General features: G+C 42.6%; 1 protein-coding gene across 1 annotated transcript; it reads right to left on the bottom strand.

The window, feature by feature from the left end:
* Window positions 1-173: 173 nt before the first annotated feature.
* On the bottom strand, window positions 174-5,752 carry LOC119824359 (olfactory receptor 2AE1-like). The gene is made up of 2 exons (XM_038344479.1): window positions 4,823-5,752; window positions 174-269 (listed from the first exon to the last, which is right to left on the bottom strand). Exons 1-2 carry the CDS (start codon window positions 5,750-5,752, stop codon window positions 174-176), a joined length of 1,026 nt encoding a protein of 341 aa, XP_038200407.1.
* Between the last annotated feature and the right edge of the window lie 11,819 nt (window positions 5,753-17,571).

Here is a 17,571-nt window from a genome sequence, read left to right as displayed (position 1 = left end):
GGAACAATCCACTAGTTAGCCATAAGGCAAGGCATTGGTGGCCCACACCTTCAATTCCAGCACTCGGGAGGCAGAGGCAGACAGATCTCTGTGAATTCAAGGATACCCCTAGGATACACGAAATGGACCCAGTCTCAAAGACATACAGAGTGAAATGGTGATGTCTGTCACTTTTAATCCCAGCACTGGGGAGGTGGAGACAGGAGTGATACTGCTTGGCAGAGAGAGGACAATAAGGTGGGAAAGGACAGGAGTTCAAGGCATTCAGTCTGAGCATTCATAGAGACAAGATCTTGCCTATTTGGTCTGAACATTCAGAGAGGTAAAAACTCTTGTGCCTGGCTGCTCTGCTTATCTGATCTTTCAGCTTTGATCCCCTAATATATGACTCTGGGTTTTTATTACTAAAACCAATTAAGATTGTACTACACCCTCCTGTTCTTATACACCCCACACTCTACCCCACTATTCCATTTCCTATACCCAGGGAGATTCATACAATGCTCCCCCTTGAGCCCTCCTTGTTACTTAGCTTCTCTGGGTCTACGGATTATAAAATAGGTATATTCTACTCTACAGCTAATATCCACTTATAAGTGAGTACATATCATGTTAGTCTTTCTGGGTTGAGTTACCTCAATCAGAATGATTGTTGTCTAGTTCCATCCATTTGCCTAAAAAATTCAAGATGTCTTTTTTTAACAGCTGAATAATATTCCATTGTGTAAATGTGCCACTATTTATTTGTCCATTCTTTGCTTGAAGGACAAGTAAGTTGGTTCTAGTTTCTGGCTACTGAGAATAAGGCTGATATTAACATAGCTGAGCAAGTGCCCTTGTGGTATGATAGAGGGTCCTTTGGGTATATGCCCAGGAATAGTAAAGGTTCTTGGCATACATTGACTTTCAATTTCCCGAGAAACCATCATATTGATTTCCAAAGTGGCTGTACAAATTACACCCTACACTAGGGTTTTAAGAGTCCAAACAACACCTTTCTGTACCTTGGTTTTGGAGGGTTGAACTTATATCCTCAGGCTTCCTCAGCTAGCATTTAGAAATTGAGCCATTTCACCAATCCTAGCTTAGTTCAACGGAGCTCCATCCAACTCGGCCTTATTCCCAATGCTGCTTCAGTCATTCTCCAATGATGACATTCAGATGTCATATCTCTTGCTCAGAATTCAAACCAAAACAAACACAGAATCTCAGACATCTATATTTTATATATAAGATTTATTTTATAAGCTATTTATATAAGATTCTATAGTGTTGTGAGTGAAATATTCTAATCCAAATGTGTATGATTCCCAATCAAAAGTCAACAATGGGTCTGCAGAAAATACAAAGGATTTGGGGGGGTTGAAATAATTGATCTTTATATCCCTATTTGGTGTGTTGCAGTTTCACTGCAGAACAAATAAATCAGAAGCATCCCAAAAGGATGGGGGACTTTATAAAGACAAATCCCAGAAACCCACTGAAGCACTTGGCTGATGACAGACACTCAGTAAACATCTGTGTGATTTAAAACACATTATAAAAATTGTGCATTCTACTAAGAACACACAAAACATAATCAGGCATGGTGATGTATACCTTTAATCCCAGTACTCTGGAGGTCAAAGCCAGTTGACCTCTGAGATCAAGCCAGCCTGACCTACATACTGAGTGCCAAACCAGCCAAATGAATGGTGTTACCCTGCCTCCAAAAATTACAAAATATTTTATTCATTCTCTCTTAATTCATTTAGAAGAGAATAAACTCTTATTAATTTTATTTGTATTGTGGATTTAAAGGTCAAAGGACAACCTTCCATGTAGTAGAGGGTCACTTGCTGGTTCCCGGGTGTTCTGCCCCAAAATAATCACACAGAAACTGTATTATTCAAATCACTGCTTGGCCCCTTAGCTCTAGATTCTTATTGGCTAAATCTTACATATTAATTGAACCCATTTCTATTAATCTAGGTATTGCCACGCAGCTGTGGCTTACTGGGTAAAGTTCGGTTGGTTCCTGTGGGACTACATGGCTTCTCTCTGACTCAGCTCTCTTTTCTCCCACCATTCTGTTTAGTTTTGCTAGCCTAGCTATGTTCCCTATAGCTCTGCTATAGGCCCAAAGCTGTTTCTTTATTCATTAATGGTAATCATGGCATACAGAGGGAAAACCCACACCACACCACCTCCCCTTTTCTGTTTAAATAAAAAAGGAAGGTTTTAACTTTTACATAGCAAAATTACATATAACAAAACAGGTATCAAGCAAGAATTACAGTTACAATATTTATATCTACTTTATCTTTTATCATAATTACATATAACAAAATGGGAATCAAGCAAGAATTACAGTTACAATATTTATATCTACTTTATCTTTTATCATAACTAAGGAAAACTATAATAAATTCTTCAACCCCATCAAAGACTCAGGAAGGATATAATATTACCTAAGTAAACAGGAAGTACATTGTTAGCATCTTCCAAAACTCTAGAATTGGCAGAGACATCTCACTGCCTGGACAGTCACCCCAAGTTCTTTGTACATTGGGGCATTCATCTTTAGCTTATAGGCCCAGGGTATCAAGCAGACTTTTCCATGAAGCAGGAAATTTCAAAGACAGGTATGCCTTTATCAGTAGTTTGTCAGTCACTTTCTTCTTTATACAGAATGTTTAGCAGACTCTTTCATGAGCAGAAACCCAAAGGATTGTCTCACCTTTAGGTAAGTTTAGCAGTCATTTATCTGTGGGGTCCTGCATGTCTAGTTCATCAAGCAGTCCAGGCAAGAGCAGTTTCTTGGCCAAGTGGATAGCAAATTCCATAAGGAGCCTCTTCGATGCCTATCTTCCTCTTGAAGTAATTGGAGCTGCCAGGAGCAGGGGTGTCTCATTGTCATGAAAAGTCAAGTTAATAATTTAAACATTTTAAATGCCATACTCTGAAGGTCTCTAAAAGATTTGAAGAATACCTATCTAACTGAAATGTATCTCTATATAGTGAGAAAACCTAACTAACTTGACTACAAGCTTGACTATTATGAATGACTATCTATTCATCTGTATTTCTTAATTATACATTACATCTTTAAATGAGCTGCAGAAACACAATACCTTAATCAAGAGCAGAAATATGCATACAAGAAAATTGTCCTTAAATTTGTATCAATAAGCTAAGATCCATACCAATGCAAATATCCATCTCTATAGCATATCCCCCTTTAAATATAAATAAACATTTATAAACAGTATTTGGGAATTTGGGCATAGTTGTCCAGACTACTTTCTGCTGACTGGGAGCACTGTTAATCAGGTCTTTTATGGTGTATCCTATGTGCTAGCTTTATCTCAGTCAGCAGTTGAGTGAAATAATTTTGGAGGAGTGTTCATGGCAACCTTTCAGGAGGTCTTGGTCTATCCAACCACATTAGTCTGGGAGGATTCCACAGGTTCTCATCCTCTTTTCCAAAGCAACATATCCTTAGACCCAAATTTGGAAGTCAAGATAACTTTAAAGTATATATGTTGGTTACTTAGCTCCTTCACAGTCAAACAATTCAAATAAAACACAATAATATACATAATCCAGACTCTCTATGAATTTTTGATCTTTATGTGGCTTATTTGTTTTAAATCTATTCCTTTTTAATATTTATTTTATTATCATAACTCCTTTAATCTATGACTGTCTGTACTCTGACTTTTTAAAGACTTTGTTTCATCATTTTTATAAGCCATATACTTCTTTTTATAGCTTTCTATACTCTTTTTCTTCTCTCTTCCAAGCCTATGTACATTTATCTATCACTATGACCCATTTAGAGGTCTTTTCTGTCTGAATCTATCCTGTTATGTAGCTGTAATTTTTTACTGTCTTGAAGAGCTTTTAAAATGGTAGGAAGCTTGGTTACAGCAGCTCTGGATGCTGGCTCTGCCTCTCTTCACTTTCAAAATGGTGGGCGTACCATTACTGCCAGCCCTGGAACCGCCAGGTAGGAGCCATGCTCAGTACTTTAACTCTAAGGATGAGTCTGTGGGGCCAATTATATTCAGACTACCACAGTGACCCAATTTGACACTCTTACGGCATGGTTTACCTATTTTACATTAAAAACAACAATAAATGTAAAAGACCTTTGTTTTACTACCCTGTCATTTTTTTTTCAGTTCCGCTGGCCTTTGTGAGTCTTCTCTACCTTTTTAATTCTGTCAGTCTGTCTGTTTCTGCCTCTATCAAAGGATTCCTATCTATTCTATCCCACGTCAGCATGAGTGTTTGTGTGTGTGTGTGTGTGTGTGTGTGTGTGTGTGTGTGTGTGTGTAGACTAGAGCTCAACCTTGGTTGTTGTTCTTCTGGACCCACCTACTCTCTTTGAGCCTCCCTGATGTGAAACTGCCCATTAAGACAGGCTGGCTAGACTGGGAGAAAATGGCAGCAGCTTGTCTCCACTTCTACAACACTAGAATTACAAGCTTATACCACCATATCTGGCTCTTTCCACAAGATCTGGGGCAGGACACAGTTCAAGCTTACATAACAAGTACTTTACCAGTTGAGCTACAGCCCTGTATAAACTCTGCTACATTAATATTTTGATATTGTCTACAACTTCTCAAACAGCTTACTTAAACAAAATGTATAACATGGTATGCTGGGAGAAATAATATAATAGTGAGATTAGAGGCTAAAACTTCACCCAGGTCTTCTTCAAAGAGCATCAAGAATCTGGATCTTAAAAGTCTTAATGTTTTTCTCTGATAAATGTAAGGACTATAGTCTAGCAAGCACTGTATCCAGGCAACTACAATTGCAGACCCTAGGCAACCATGTCCCTCCTCAGCACTCTCTTCAGAGCCTTAGCAACATCCTTATTCCTGAGAGTATAAATCAGGGGATTCAGGGTAGGAGTAATGATGCTATAGAAAACAGAACCAACTTTGTCTTGCAGTGGGGTGCGCTGGGACTTGGGCCTCATATAGGAGAACATACCAGCACCATACCAAAGAGAAACCACAATGAGATGAGAGCTGCATGTGGCAAAGGCATTCCTCTTACTCCCAGCTGAGCGCATCTGCATGACGCTGTGCAGAATGAATCCATAGGATGTAGAGACAAGAATGATGGGAAGGAGAAGAAGAATTATGCTGCAGATGTACACTGTGGTCTCAAACACAGTGATGTTACCACACACCAACTTCAAAACAGCTGGAAGTTCACAGTAGAAGTGGTGGATGATTCTTGAGCCACAGAAAGGGAAGCTCATCAAAACAAATGTAAGGATTAGGGAGTTCACAGATCCACTCAACCATGACATGGCAGCCATCATCACTCCCACTCTTCTGCTCATGAGCACAGTGTAGCGTAAGGGGTGACAGATGGCAACATAGCGGTCATAGGACATGAGAGCCAGGAGGACACACTCTGCACCACCAAGGGACAGGTACACGAAGTGCTGGATGGCACAGCCCACAAACGAGATGGACTTCTTGCCAGTCAGGTAGTTGCTCGCCATCTTGGGAATGGTTGTGGAGACGTGCATCAGATCCATGAGGGACAGCTGGCTGAGCAGGAAGTACATTGGTGTGTGAAGACGGGGGTCAGCGCAGATGAGGAGGATGGTGAGGCTGTTGCCACTCACTGCAGTAAGGAACACCAGCATGATCAGGAGGAAAACACAAAGGGGGTTGAAGGAGTCATCAAAGAGCCCTTGAAGGATGAAGTCTTCCAGGGACGTCTGATTCCACCCACACATCCTTTCCTCATCTCCTGAGAAAACCAGGAAAGGAGAGAAGTGTTATGCAAGAAACACATTTTCACAATAAGCACTTTCTTTCTCAGTATAAATGTAAGGATTTTTTCTCTTTATTTTACATACTTTAAATGCCTTTGTATATATTCATGGACATGATACTGGGCCACATGTGGACAATTTGTAGAAGTGACTATCTATTTCTAATTGTGCAACAACTCTAGTTGTCCAAGTGATATTTTTTTTTTTTTGGTTTTTTCGAGACAGGGTTTCTCTGTGGCTTTGGAGCCTGTCCTGGAACTAGCTCTTGTAGACCAAGTGATATTTTAAAAAGAGAAACCTACAACACTTTCTTGAAAGTCATCATCGCTGTGAAGTTCCAGATTATGTACACTGTATAGAAAGCCCAACACGGGAGCTGAGGTGACATCTCACCAAGTAAAATGCAAGGTGCCATGCAAGCCTGACTACCCAAGGTTGATCCCTGAGGCTTCTGTGGAATTGTTGGATATGAATGGAGATGAAAAGCTGTGAAATGCTGTCTTCTGGACAGAGCATGGCCACTGCACTCCTGAACTCACTGCTGTTAGGATCACCGTTCCATCGAGGAATGTAACGCAGACTGAGTAAGATACAAATAAAAGGGAGGAAGAGCACTTGAAGGCGGAAGAGAAGCATGATGGGAAAATGGGAGAAAGAAATCCGGCTGGGTGTGATCCAGATACATAGTACACCAATATGGAATTGGGAGGAGCTATTTTATGCATCCTTCTTGTCCTAAAAGATTATTAAGTCTTGGTTCTTTTGGGAAGAGTCACTGTATTTCATACTGTTCTCATGTAGACTCAAGTGATATTTCAGCTTCTTCCTCCCAAGTGCTGACATTAAAGGTGTGTGCCACTGCTGCCTGCCCTCTATGGTTAACTCCTGGCTAACTCTGCCCTCTGATAACAAGGCAGGACTTATTTGACAGAACACAAAGTATCATACAAGCTACTTTTGGGTTCTCCCTGCTCCTGCAAGTAGCCACTGCCCCATACTCCAGTAAATTTGCTTCACCAAACTGAATATTGCTATAATGTTTACTTTGGTCTCTCTTGCATTCTGGGGTGAATAGATGCTGAGTATGCCGTGTGTCCCTGAGGAAAAGTATCACACAACCCTTACTAGAGATCTACCAAAATCATCATACACTCCAGATTGTTTGTGTTTTCAAACAAAGAACTCAGAACTAAACCCGTTCTTTAAAGAACAGTTGAAACAGTGTAGATTCCTATTTCTTAGTCTATATGCTGACCAAGGGAAGTCAATGCCTCAGATTCACAGCAATTACATTATGTGAGTATTTCAGTCTCATCCTTTGGGGATTAACATGAACCTTAAGTCCAATAAGATGGTTCATTGATGAAGGAACCTTTGTCCAAGCTTCAGTTTGAGCTAAAACCATAGAAAGTCTAGCACATTGCTTTGAGGCAGGACAAAGGCCCTCTGCACTATATCTATGTTGCTGTGAGGCTGCTCATTTGTTCCAAGCTGCTTAGACCCAAAATAATCATTCAGAATCTATATTATTTGCAGTAGTCTTTAGCCAATAGTTTAAGCATATATTTGGCTAACTCATATCTTAAATTAACCCACTTTTATTAAGCTGTGTATCAAGAGGCTTGCTGGCAAGGTTCTGGTACATCTGGTACACCTCGCTACATGGCTTCTCACTATTTCTGAGAGAGAGAGAGAGAGAGAGAGAGAGAGAGAGAGAGAGAGAGAGAGAGAGAGAGAGAGAGAGGGAGGGAGGGAGGGAGGGAGGGAGAGGGAGAGGGAGAGAGAGAGAGATCTTTCAGCCTGGCTATATTCTGTTAAGCCACTGAGCAAAAGCAGCTTCTTTATTAACAAACATCACTAGAACATATTCACAGCATACATTACCTCCCCTTTTCTGTCTAAATAAAAAGGAAGATTTTAACTTTAATATAGTAAAACTGCATATAACAAAACAGGTATCAAGCAAGAATTATGGGATGGTTGAGAGGGAGGAAGGACAGATATGGGAGCAGGGAAGAAGATATCTTAAGGGAGCCTTTTTGGGGTTGGCAAGAGGCTTGGCTCTAGAGGGGTTCCCAGGTGTCCACAGGGATGTGCCCAGCTAGGACCTTGGCATTGGAGGAGAAGGTGCCTGAACTGGCCTTGTCCCTTAGTCAGACTGATGACTATCTTGAATATCACCATAAAACCTTTGTCCAGAGACAGGAGATAGTGACCCACATAGGAGCACTGGACTGAGCTCCCAAGGTCCAGGTGAAGAGCAGAAGGAGGGAGAATATGAGCAAGGAAGTCAGGACTACGAGGGGTTGGTCGACCCACTGAGACAGTGTGCCTGATCTAATGGGAGTTCACCAAATCCAGCTGAACTGGGACTGAACTAGCATGGGATCAAACTGGACCCTCTGATTGTGGCTGACAATTGGGGCAGATTGAGAAGCCAATGATAATGGCACTGGGATTTGTCTCCACTGCATGTACTGGCTTTTTGGGATTCTAGTCTATTTGGATGCATACCTTCCTAAGCCTAGATGAAGGAGGGGAAGGCCTTGGACTTCCCACAGGGCAGGGTACCCTACCCTCTCTTAGAACTGCAGGGGGAGGAGGGTAGGGTGAATGGGGGAGTGGGAGGGAAGTGGGAGAAGGAGAGGAAGTGGAAATTTTGAATGGTATTATTTATAAAGTAATAAAAAATGAATAAAAAAGTCTGTGAAAAATCTAGTGTGTTTTTTTCATCAGGTTTATTAGCAACAGAAAAGAGTCTAACACAAACAACTGAGAAAAAAGTAGTTGCTGTTTCTATATATAATTCTGTGATTCACAGGGTTTTGGAATTGATTTGTGGTAGATGATTAAAAATATATACAAAATCATGGAAGCTTGTATGGGGCAAGGTCGATTAATAAATAACCAGACCAGCTCTATTCAAAGATTTTAATAATTGAGGGAAAACTTATACGACCAAGGATCCCGCGAACACCAGGAGTGCAGGAAACCAAAGAGAGCGAAAACAAATGCACAAGAATGTTTTAAAGGGTGGCTGGGGCTAGTCTCACTAGCTACTGCCTCCATCTTCCCACCCCACCCAGCTTGCACCCAGAAAAACTGTTCCTTCTACTTCCCCTCTTCAGGTTCATAACATCTCCAGCTCAGCCCAAGCAGGGCACTGGGACTGCGTAGGGAGTGCAACCTGCAGGCAGGAGCTTCTTTGTTTCATTAGCCTGCCTGCTGCTTGTAGGCCCTCTCCAGAACTCCCTGGCCAGCAAAGACACTGGACATTAAGACCAGAAGACACATCTGGGAGGACCAGAAGACACATCTAGGAGGACCAGAAGACACATCTGGGAGCAAAGACACCAGATCTTAAAACCAGAAGACACATCTGGGAGGCGTCCCTCAGCAACAAGGAATCCCTGATTCAGTGCTGTGGAGTCCCATATGGACGGCCTTCCCTAGTGTATTCAAGTGTCCTGACACTGTACCAAGGCTACCTAACCAGAGGGGGGAGAGGCTGCCCTCCAGGCAGGTCTGAGGAGCCTGGCAAGGGAGTGCGGGCTCCTTCAGATTGTGCTGCAAGGAATAGCTCCTGCCCTGGCACTGAGGAGATCCACCCAGATTCAGTCAGAGCAAGGATTGGAATAAGTCACCAAGTCTCTCCTAGCTCCATTTGAAGGAAGAGATGGGCAGGCACCAATGCAAGAACTCCTCCAACAACCCGAAAGGCAACATGTCATCACCAGAATCCAGTCATCCCGAAACAACAAGAATTGAACACCCTGCTCCAGAAGAAATGGAAGAGATCGACCTTAAACAGTACTTCATGAAAATAATAGAGGACCTTAAACAGGAGGTAAAAAACTGCCATAAAGAAATGGAGATGACAAACAAAAAAGTAAATGAAATAAATAAATCTCTCAAAGATACCCAAGAAAAACAAGAAAAACAAGAAAAAGCAATCAAACGGGTAAGGGAAACAGGACAAGACCTGAAAAATGAAATGGAGGTAATGAGGAAAACACAATCCGAGGGAAGACTGGAAATGGAAATTCTGAGTAAATGAACAGAAACTTCAGAGACAAGTATTTCCAACCGAATACAAGAGATGGAAGAAAGAATCTAGGACTCTGAAGATACTATAGAGGAAATAAAATCACAGATAAAAGAACAAAACAAATCCAACAAATTCTTAACACAAAACATTCAGGAAATCTGGGACACCATGAAAAGACCAAACCTAAGAATAACTGGGGTAGAAGAAGGAGAAGAATTACAACTCAAAGGCCCAGAAAATATATTCAACAAAATTATAGAAGAAAATTTCCCCAACCTAAAGAAGGATATCCCTATGAAGGTACAAGAAGCCTACAGAACACCAAATAGACTGGATCAAAAGAAAGCATCCCCATGCCATATAATAATCAAAACACAAAACATACAAAATAAAGAACAGATATTAAGAGCTGCGAAGAGAAAAGGTCAAGTAACACATAAAGGGAAACCTATCAAAATTACACCTGACTTCTCTATGGAAACCATGAAAGCCAGAGGTCTTGGATAGATGTGCTACAGACACTAAGGGAACATGGATGCAAGCCCAAACTACTATACCTGGCAAAGCAACATTCACCATCAATAGAGAAAACAAGATATTCCAGGACAAAAACAGATTTAAACAATACGTAGCCACAAATCCAGCCTTGTAGAAAGTAAAAGGAAAATCACAAAGCAAGGAGTCCAACAAGGCCCACAATGACTCAGATATCTAGCGACCCTTCACCAGCACAACTAGAAGAAGGGAAACACGCAAACTCTACTACAAAAAAAAAATGACCTCAGTTAACAACCATTGGTCATTAATATCACTTAATATCAATGGACTCAATTCACCTATAAAAAGGCACAGGCTAAGAGATTGGATACAAAAACAGGATCCAACATTCTGCTGTTTATAAGAAACACACCTCAACCACAAAGACAGACACCTACTCAGAGTAAAGGGTTGGGAAAAGGTTTATCAAGCAAATGGACCTAAGAAACAAGCCGGTGTGGCCATACTAATTTCCAACAAAGTTGACTTCAAACTAAAATCAATCAGAAGAGATGGAAAGGGACACTTTATACTCATAACAAGAGAAATCCTTCAGAATGAAGTCTCAGTCCTGAATATCTATGCCTCTAATATAAAAGCTCCCACTTATGTAAAAGAAACACTTCTAGAAATCAAGGCAGTCATCAAACCACACACACTAATAGTTGGAGACTTCAACACTCCTCTCTCACCAATGGACAGGTCAATCAGACAGAAACCTAACAGAGAATTGAAAGACTTAATGGAGGTAATGAACCAAATGGACTTAACAGACATCTATAGAACATTCCACCCAAACAGGAAAGAATATACCTTCTTCTCTGCGGCTCATGGAACCTTTTCGAAAATTGACCATATACTTGGTAACAAAGCAAACTTCCACAGTTACAAAAAAATATTAGTAACCACCTTTGTCTTATCGGATCACCATGGATTAAAATTAGAATTCAACAACAATGCTACCCCCAGAAAGCCCACAAACTCATGGAAACTGAACAGTCAACTACTGAACCACACCTGGGTCAAGGAAGAAATAAAGAAAGAAATTAAAGTCTTTCTTGAATTTAATGAAAACAAAGACACAACATACTCAAACCTATGAGACACAATGAAAGCAGTGCTAAGAGGAAAGTTCATAGAACTAAGTGCCCACTTAAAGAAAATGGAGAAAGCACTCATTGGTGACTTAACAGCACACCTGAAAGCTCTGGAAAAAAAGAAGCAGACACACCTAGGAGGAGTAGAAGACTGGAAATAATCAAACTGAGGGTGGAAATCAACAAAATAGAAACACGGAAAATAATCCAAAGAATCAATGAAACAAAAAGCTAGTTCTTGGAGAAAATCAACAAGATTGACAAACCCTTAGCCAAACTAATCAAATGGCAGAGGGAGAACACGCAAATTAATAAGATCAGAAATGAAAATGGGGACATAACCACAGACTCAGAGGAAATTCAGAGAATCATTAGATCTTACTACAAAAGCCTGTATGCCACAAAATTGGAAAATGTAAAAGAAATGGACGTTTTTTTAGATAAATACCATATATCAAAGTTAAACCAGGACCAGGTAAATGCTCTAAATAGTCCTGTTAGCCGCAAAGAATTAGAAACTGGGATCAAAAACCTCCCTACCAAAAAGAGCCCAGGACTGCGGCGAACCCCCCTGGCCAGCAGGGAAGAACAACCACCGAGTCGAGGATCCTTTTCAAATCACGCTTTATTGGAGCCTCTTGGTTAAGGGGAGAGCTGAAAGCGAAGGGGCCAGAGCACTAAACGGCAGCAGCTTATATAGGGAGAGCAGACATGGGTCATGCCTGGATTAGCTACTCGCTCATCTTTCGATGCCCCCGGCCATGGGATTGGCCAAGATTACTGCACACTACTGCGCATGCGAGAGGTTCTGTCCACAGCCTTGCCATATATGGAGTTGTTTACTCGGTGGTGCAGGGGCTCAGCGCCATCTTGTAATGGCGGCCAGCAAATCGGCTCCCTGCAGTTCCCCCTTTTTTGTTTTATAGGCAACAAGGGGTCTTATTCCCATTCTGGCTCCCACCTCATGATGTGGGGGCCGATCAAGGGAGGCCCAGGCTCGTGGTACTCCTTCTCCTGTGCAATGGGACAAACCTCTAGGAGGTGCAAAGGCAGTACCTCAAGCGTTGTCTCAGCATACCTTCCCTGGTGCAATGGGAACAAGCCCTACAGGGGTGCAAAGGCTATGCAGGACAAATGTCTACTGGTTCTTAAGAACTGATAACCATATTTGGGGAGAGTCACCACACTCCAAAGCAGCTAGGGCCTGTAGGACAGCAACCTTATCTCTATTTGTTTGGGCTCGAAGACGGCAAATCAGCCATAAGCAGACTATGCATCCTCCCAGACAGCATGCCAGAAATATCCCAACCCCCACCCATTCCTTAAAAAAGGAGAAAGCAGAATATAGCCAGTCAGAAAACTGTTTAAGGGTGATGGGCTAGACATGAGTGTTATTCAGGGTAGTAATCTGGAACAATTGATTTTGGAGAAACAGCTCCACTTCCCGCGACCAGTTCCCCGCCAGACACTCCCCAATTCTTCGTGACTCATTCCTGGAATTACCAAAGACAAGAGAAGTAATGCACACATGTTTCTGATAGGAGACACATCCGATCTGGACCAGACGGGTCAACTCATCCATCTGAGTCTGTACATAATCTATCCTCTGATTGGCAGCTATTATGCCAGAAAGGATATGATTATTGATTTTATTCTGGGTTTTTAATGCATCGGCTGTTTTTGAAACCACGTCGTTAATTGTGGTCGCCGTTTGCACCTGATTAGCCATGGCTATCCCAGCCGTGACGGCAGCCGCCGCTGACACTGCTACAGCGGTGACAATGGCTGCAGTAATACCAAAGTCATGTCGTTCACGCAAAAGCGTTGTGATGGGAAATTGGTCCGGGTCAGCTTGGACCGGGAGGGGTACGAAGGTTGGGACCTTCACCATTATAGCCAGCTTTTGGGTGCCATTCCAACATTCAGACAAGTGGCAATTAACTGATCCATTTGTGCAATCCAAGGTACCCGAGAAGTCCGGGGTGGAATCAGTAAGCAAAAAGGAAAAAGGAGGGGTCACGCAGACCGCAGCTCCCCCTAGAGTGGCATTACTCAATTTTTCTTCTTGATAAATGCAAAGCCATCTCCCCTGGCCCAGTGACTCTGATATGCTACCAGAAACATTAAGGAGCCAAGTCCTAGTTAATTGTAGCGTCGCCAGGGCTGAGATGTCCGCCGTGGCTCCTACTTCATTAGAGAGCAGCCATTGATACCAGGACCATCCTGATCTGATAGTAGAATCTTGATTAGACTGGTTATAAAGGTATCTCCTCATAGATGGGGATAGGGAGAACCCATAGGCAACCTGTGTCTTTTCCCAAGTCTTAGCTTGGCAGGCTGTAAATGTAGGTGGAAATGAAAAATCTGGAACACAGTGTGGTGATGCCCTAAAACGAGTGGCATTTTTAGGAGTGGATGCACCTCCCAATGGTACTAGGGACTCCACTCTCATAGCCAAGGTGGTAGCATTAATAGATGTAACATTACTGGGCCCTCCTGACCCTGAGGTGATCCCCTGAGTCACCTAGGCTAATACTGCACCCAGGGACCCTATCCCAACTTTACTCTGCATCAGGGGATCCATCCAATTGGTCAAGTTTTTACATAAAAGCCTTATGCAGGGTCCCTTTCCCTCAAGGGAGAAGCACATAGTCCCATTTAGGGCTATCTTTGTAGCATTAAACAACTCCTGTTTAGCGTCCGAGTTAGGCAGACAGGGTGCCTCCAGATCGCAGGAGGTGGAAAACAGTGTGGGCAATATGGAAGAGTTAGCATGAACAGGCATTGGCATGGGCCAGGTCTTTGTTACCGCCCATAACGTCATTGGACTCGCGTTTAGCAGGGCTGTCTCCATTGCCAGGATCAGCATCTATGTCGTTGCAGCCCTCATCTTCAGCTGTTGGTCTCAGGCTCCTTGTCAGCCGTGTTGGTACCCAATGAGGGACTTTTTGACTCTGTGGGAAAACACAAACAGCTCCCCTGGATCTCGCAATGACTGGATCCGGTCCATACCATTTGTTATCCAACACATCTTTCCACATAACAGACACTCCCTTATCTTCGGGGGTCATGTTAGCATGTCTATCAGCCGCTGTTCGGCCTTGACCATCAAAAATTAAGAAATTAAATGTAAAAAGTGCCAAGGCAATTCTATCCCTGGGGGAAGCTGTTTCTGCTATTCCCCCTTTTTGTTTTGTTAGAATATCTTTGAGGCTTCTGTTAGCCCTTTCAACAATCCCCTGGCCTTGGGGATTATATGGTAGGCCAAAAGTATGTTCAACTTGAAGCTGTGTGCAAAAGGAGCAAAAGCCATGTGAGGAATATGCTGGGCCGTGTCTGTTTTTAAATGCAACGGTTTGCCCCAAGCTGCCCAAGCTTCCAGGCAATGAGTCTTTACATGGGTGACCTTTTTCCCTGCCAAAGGGGTGGCATGGATAATGCCTGAACAGGTATCAACAGACACATGTAAATATTTTAGCCTCCCAAATTTAGGGATGTGAGTCACGTCCATCTGCCATAAATCAGTCGGGCGCAGGCCCCGAGGGTTAACCCCTGTATGAGGAGGGTGAAGAAAAGTCACACAAGAGGAACAGGCCTTTACAATATCTCTTGCATTGTTTCTGGGCAGGGCAAATTTTCTACGAAGAGTATCAGCGGGTACATGATAGAGCCTGTGAAACTCTCGAGCAAGCTTCACTGGGTCCACAGCAACCAAGGCAATAGCTCTGGTTGCCTGATCAGCTCTTGCATTAGCCTCAGACATAGAACCAGACAGTAGGGTATGGGCTCTAATATGTCCAATATAGAATGGATTACTCCTTTGATGTATATGTTGTTGAATCTGTATTAGAACATTGGAAACCGGACTTGACTGGCGAATGGAAGCGGCCACCTCGAGAGAGGACACCGCATTAACTACATATTGTGAGTCTGAAAACAAATTAAAGGGCTCAGGAAATTTTTTAAAAACTTCTAATACCACCAAGCATTCTGTAGTCTGAGGGGCATCAGGTTGAAAATTAAGTACCACTGGTGGCTGATTATCCACCACCATAGCTCCTACTCCTGTTTTTGAGCCATCAGTAAATATGGTTACAGCTCCCAATAAGGGCTTAGGGGAGGTAACTCGTGGAAAGTACACTAAATTCTTTTTCACAAAACTCAAAATTGGATGCTTAGGAAAATGATTATCAATAGTATTAGAAAAGGTGCAAAGCAAAATAGCCCAATTGTCCACAGTGGCGGCCAAGACCTCCACTTGCTCCTTAGTATAGGGTATAATCAGCTTATCAGGCATCTTTGCAAAACAGGTCAAGCAAAATTTTATTCCCATTAAGGCTTGATTAGCCACCAAGTCAGGATAATATCTAAGCGTTTTTGCCCCAATTGAATTACCATGCAGCCACCATAGAGGTCCCTCTTGTCATAAAACTCCTGTTGGAATATTTTTTGTTTTTAGTATACAAAGAGAAATTGGCAAAGACGGGTCATGGCGGCATAGCTGTGCCTTGGATATAGCCCCCTCAACCTTGCGTAAAGATTGCATAGCAGTAGGTATCAACGTCCTTGGGGAGGTAACATCAGGATCACCCTCTAAGATAGAAAATAGGGGCAGTAGCTCCGACCTTGGTACATGTAGATACCCTCGGATCCAATTAATATCTCCTAGTAACTGTTGGAAATCATTAAGGGTCCTTAAGTTTTGGGTACGAATAAGGACCTTTTGTGGTCTGATCGTATCTGGGGAGATAATAGAACCCAGAAACCATGCTGGTGTAGAGCACTGTACCTTTTGAGGGGCTACAATTAGCCCTTGCTTTTCCAAGGTCTGAACAGTATTTTGAAAAGCTTCCCTAAGTACCTGTTGGGATGAAGCTGTCAACAGAATGTCATCCATGTAATGAATGACCTTTACAGTGGGAAACTGTCTCCTTACAGCCATCAGGGCAGAATCTACAAATAGCTGGCACATAGTAGGACTGTTTGACATCCCCTGGGGGAGGGTTCTCCACTGATAACGGGCATCAGGCTGTTCATGATTTACAGAAGGCAAAGTAAAAGCGAACCTTTCCCTATCCTGGGAACACAGCGGAATGGAAAAGAAGCAATCTTTGATATCTAGTACTATAATTGGCCAATCCTTTGGCAGAGCAGAAAGTAATGGGAGACCCTTTTGGGCTTCCCCCATGACTTGCATCTGACTGTTTACAGCCCGCGAGTCATGTAATAACCTCCATTTTTCTGATGCCTTTTTGATAACAAAGATCGGGGTATTCCATGGTGATACAGAAGGCTCAATGTGACCTAATTGCAATTGTTCCTCAATTAGTTGTTTAGCGGCTTCCAATTTCTCCTGGGAAAGGGGCCACTGGGGGATCCATACAGCCTTATTTGTTGTCCATGGTATGGGTATGGAGCCCATTGTGGAAGCCGATATGTCAGTGGCCCCAAAGAAAAACCCAGTCCTTTGCGGTCTGTCTTACTGACCGGTATTATCGGGTCGGGTATGCCTTGAAGATTTTTTCCCAGGCCTCAAGAAGGAACAAATCCTTGCAACCTCATCATATCTTTGCTTTTATCTGAAAATTCATTAGTCAATCTGAGCTGTAATTGCTGCTGAACATCCCTTCCCCAGAGGTTAATGGGGAGGTCTACTACAAAAGGTTGTATTTTTCCATGCTGATCTTCTATTCTCCAAGTCAATTCCTTAGAACTGATGCAAGGTGTACGTGCGTACCCTAGCCCCTGTAGGAACTGGCAGGATTGCTGGCCATTGCTTAGGCCAGGATTGGGTTCTGATAATGCTTTGATCCGCGCCAGTGTCCACCAAGCCCGAAAAGACTTTTCCTTCAATAGTCAATTCTAAGATCGGTCTATCATTAAGGGCCATGGACAAACAGGCAAGGTCAACTCCTGTGGACCCCAAGCCCTCATTCCCTCTTACTCTGTCTGCAGAGGGGAATGATTCATGCTTGGAGAGCAAAACTAACAATTGAGCAACCCGGTCACCGGGAGCAACAGAAATTACGCCATGAAAAGCGTGACAAAGAATCTTAATCTGCCCCGTATAATCAGGGTCAATAACACCTGGGTGAACT

Source organism: Arvicola amphibius, chromosome 10 (assembly GCF_903992535.2).
Source record: "Arvicola amphibius chromosome 10, mArvAmp1.2, whole genome shotgun sequence".
Lineage (NCBI taxonomy): Eukaryota > Metazoa > Chordata > Mammalia > Rodentia > Cricetidae > Arvicola > Arvicola amphibius.
Note: the sequence above shows the minus strand (reverse complement) of the source record. Positions and strands in the feature narration are given on the sequence as shown.

Excerpts from the sequence above, each read along its gene's own strand:
- LOC119824359 (XM_038344479.1), bottom strand. The coding sequence starts at position 5,752 with ATGTGTGGGTGGAATCAGACGTCCCTGGAAGACTTCATCCTTCAAGGG. Across the intron at positions 270-4,822 it reads TGCTGAGGAGGGACATGGTT|ACTGAATGCCTTGAACTCCT; the intron begins GCCTAGGGTCTG and ends ATGAATGCTCAG.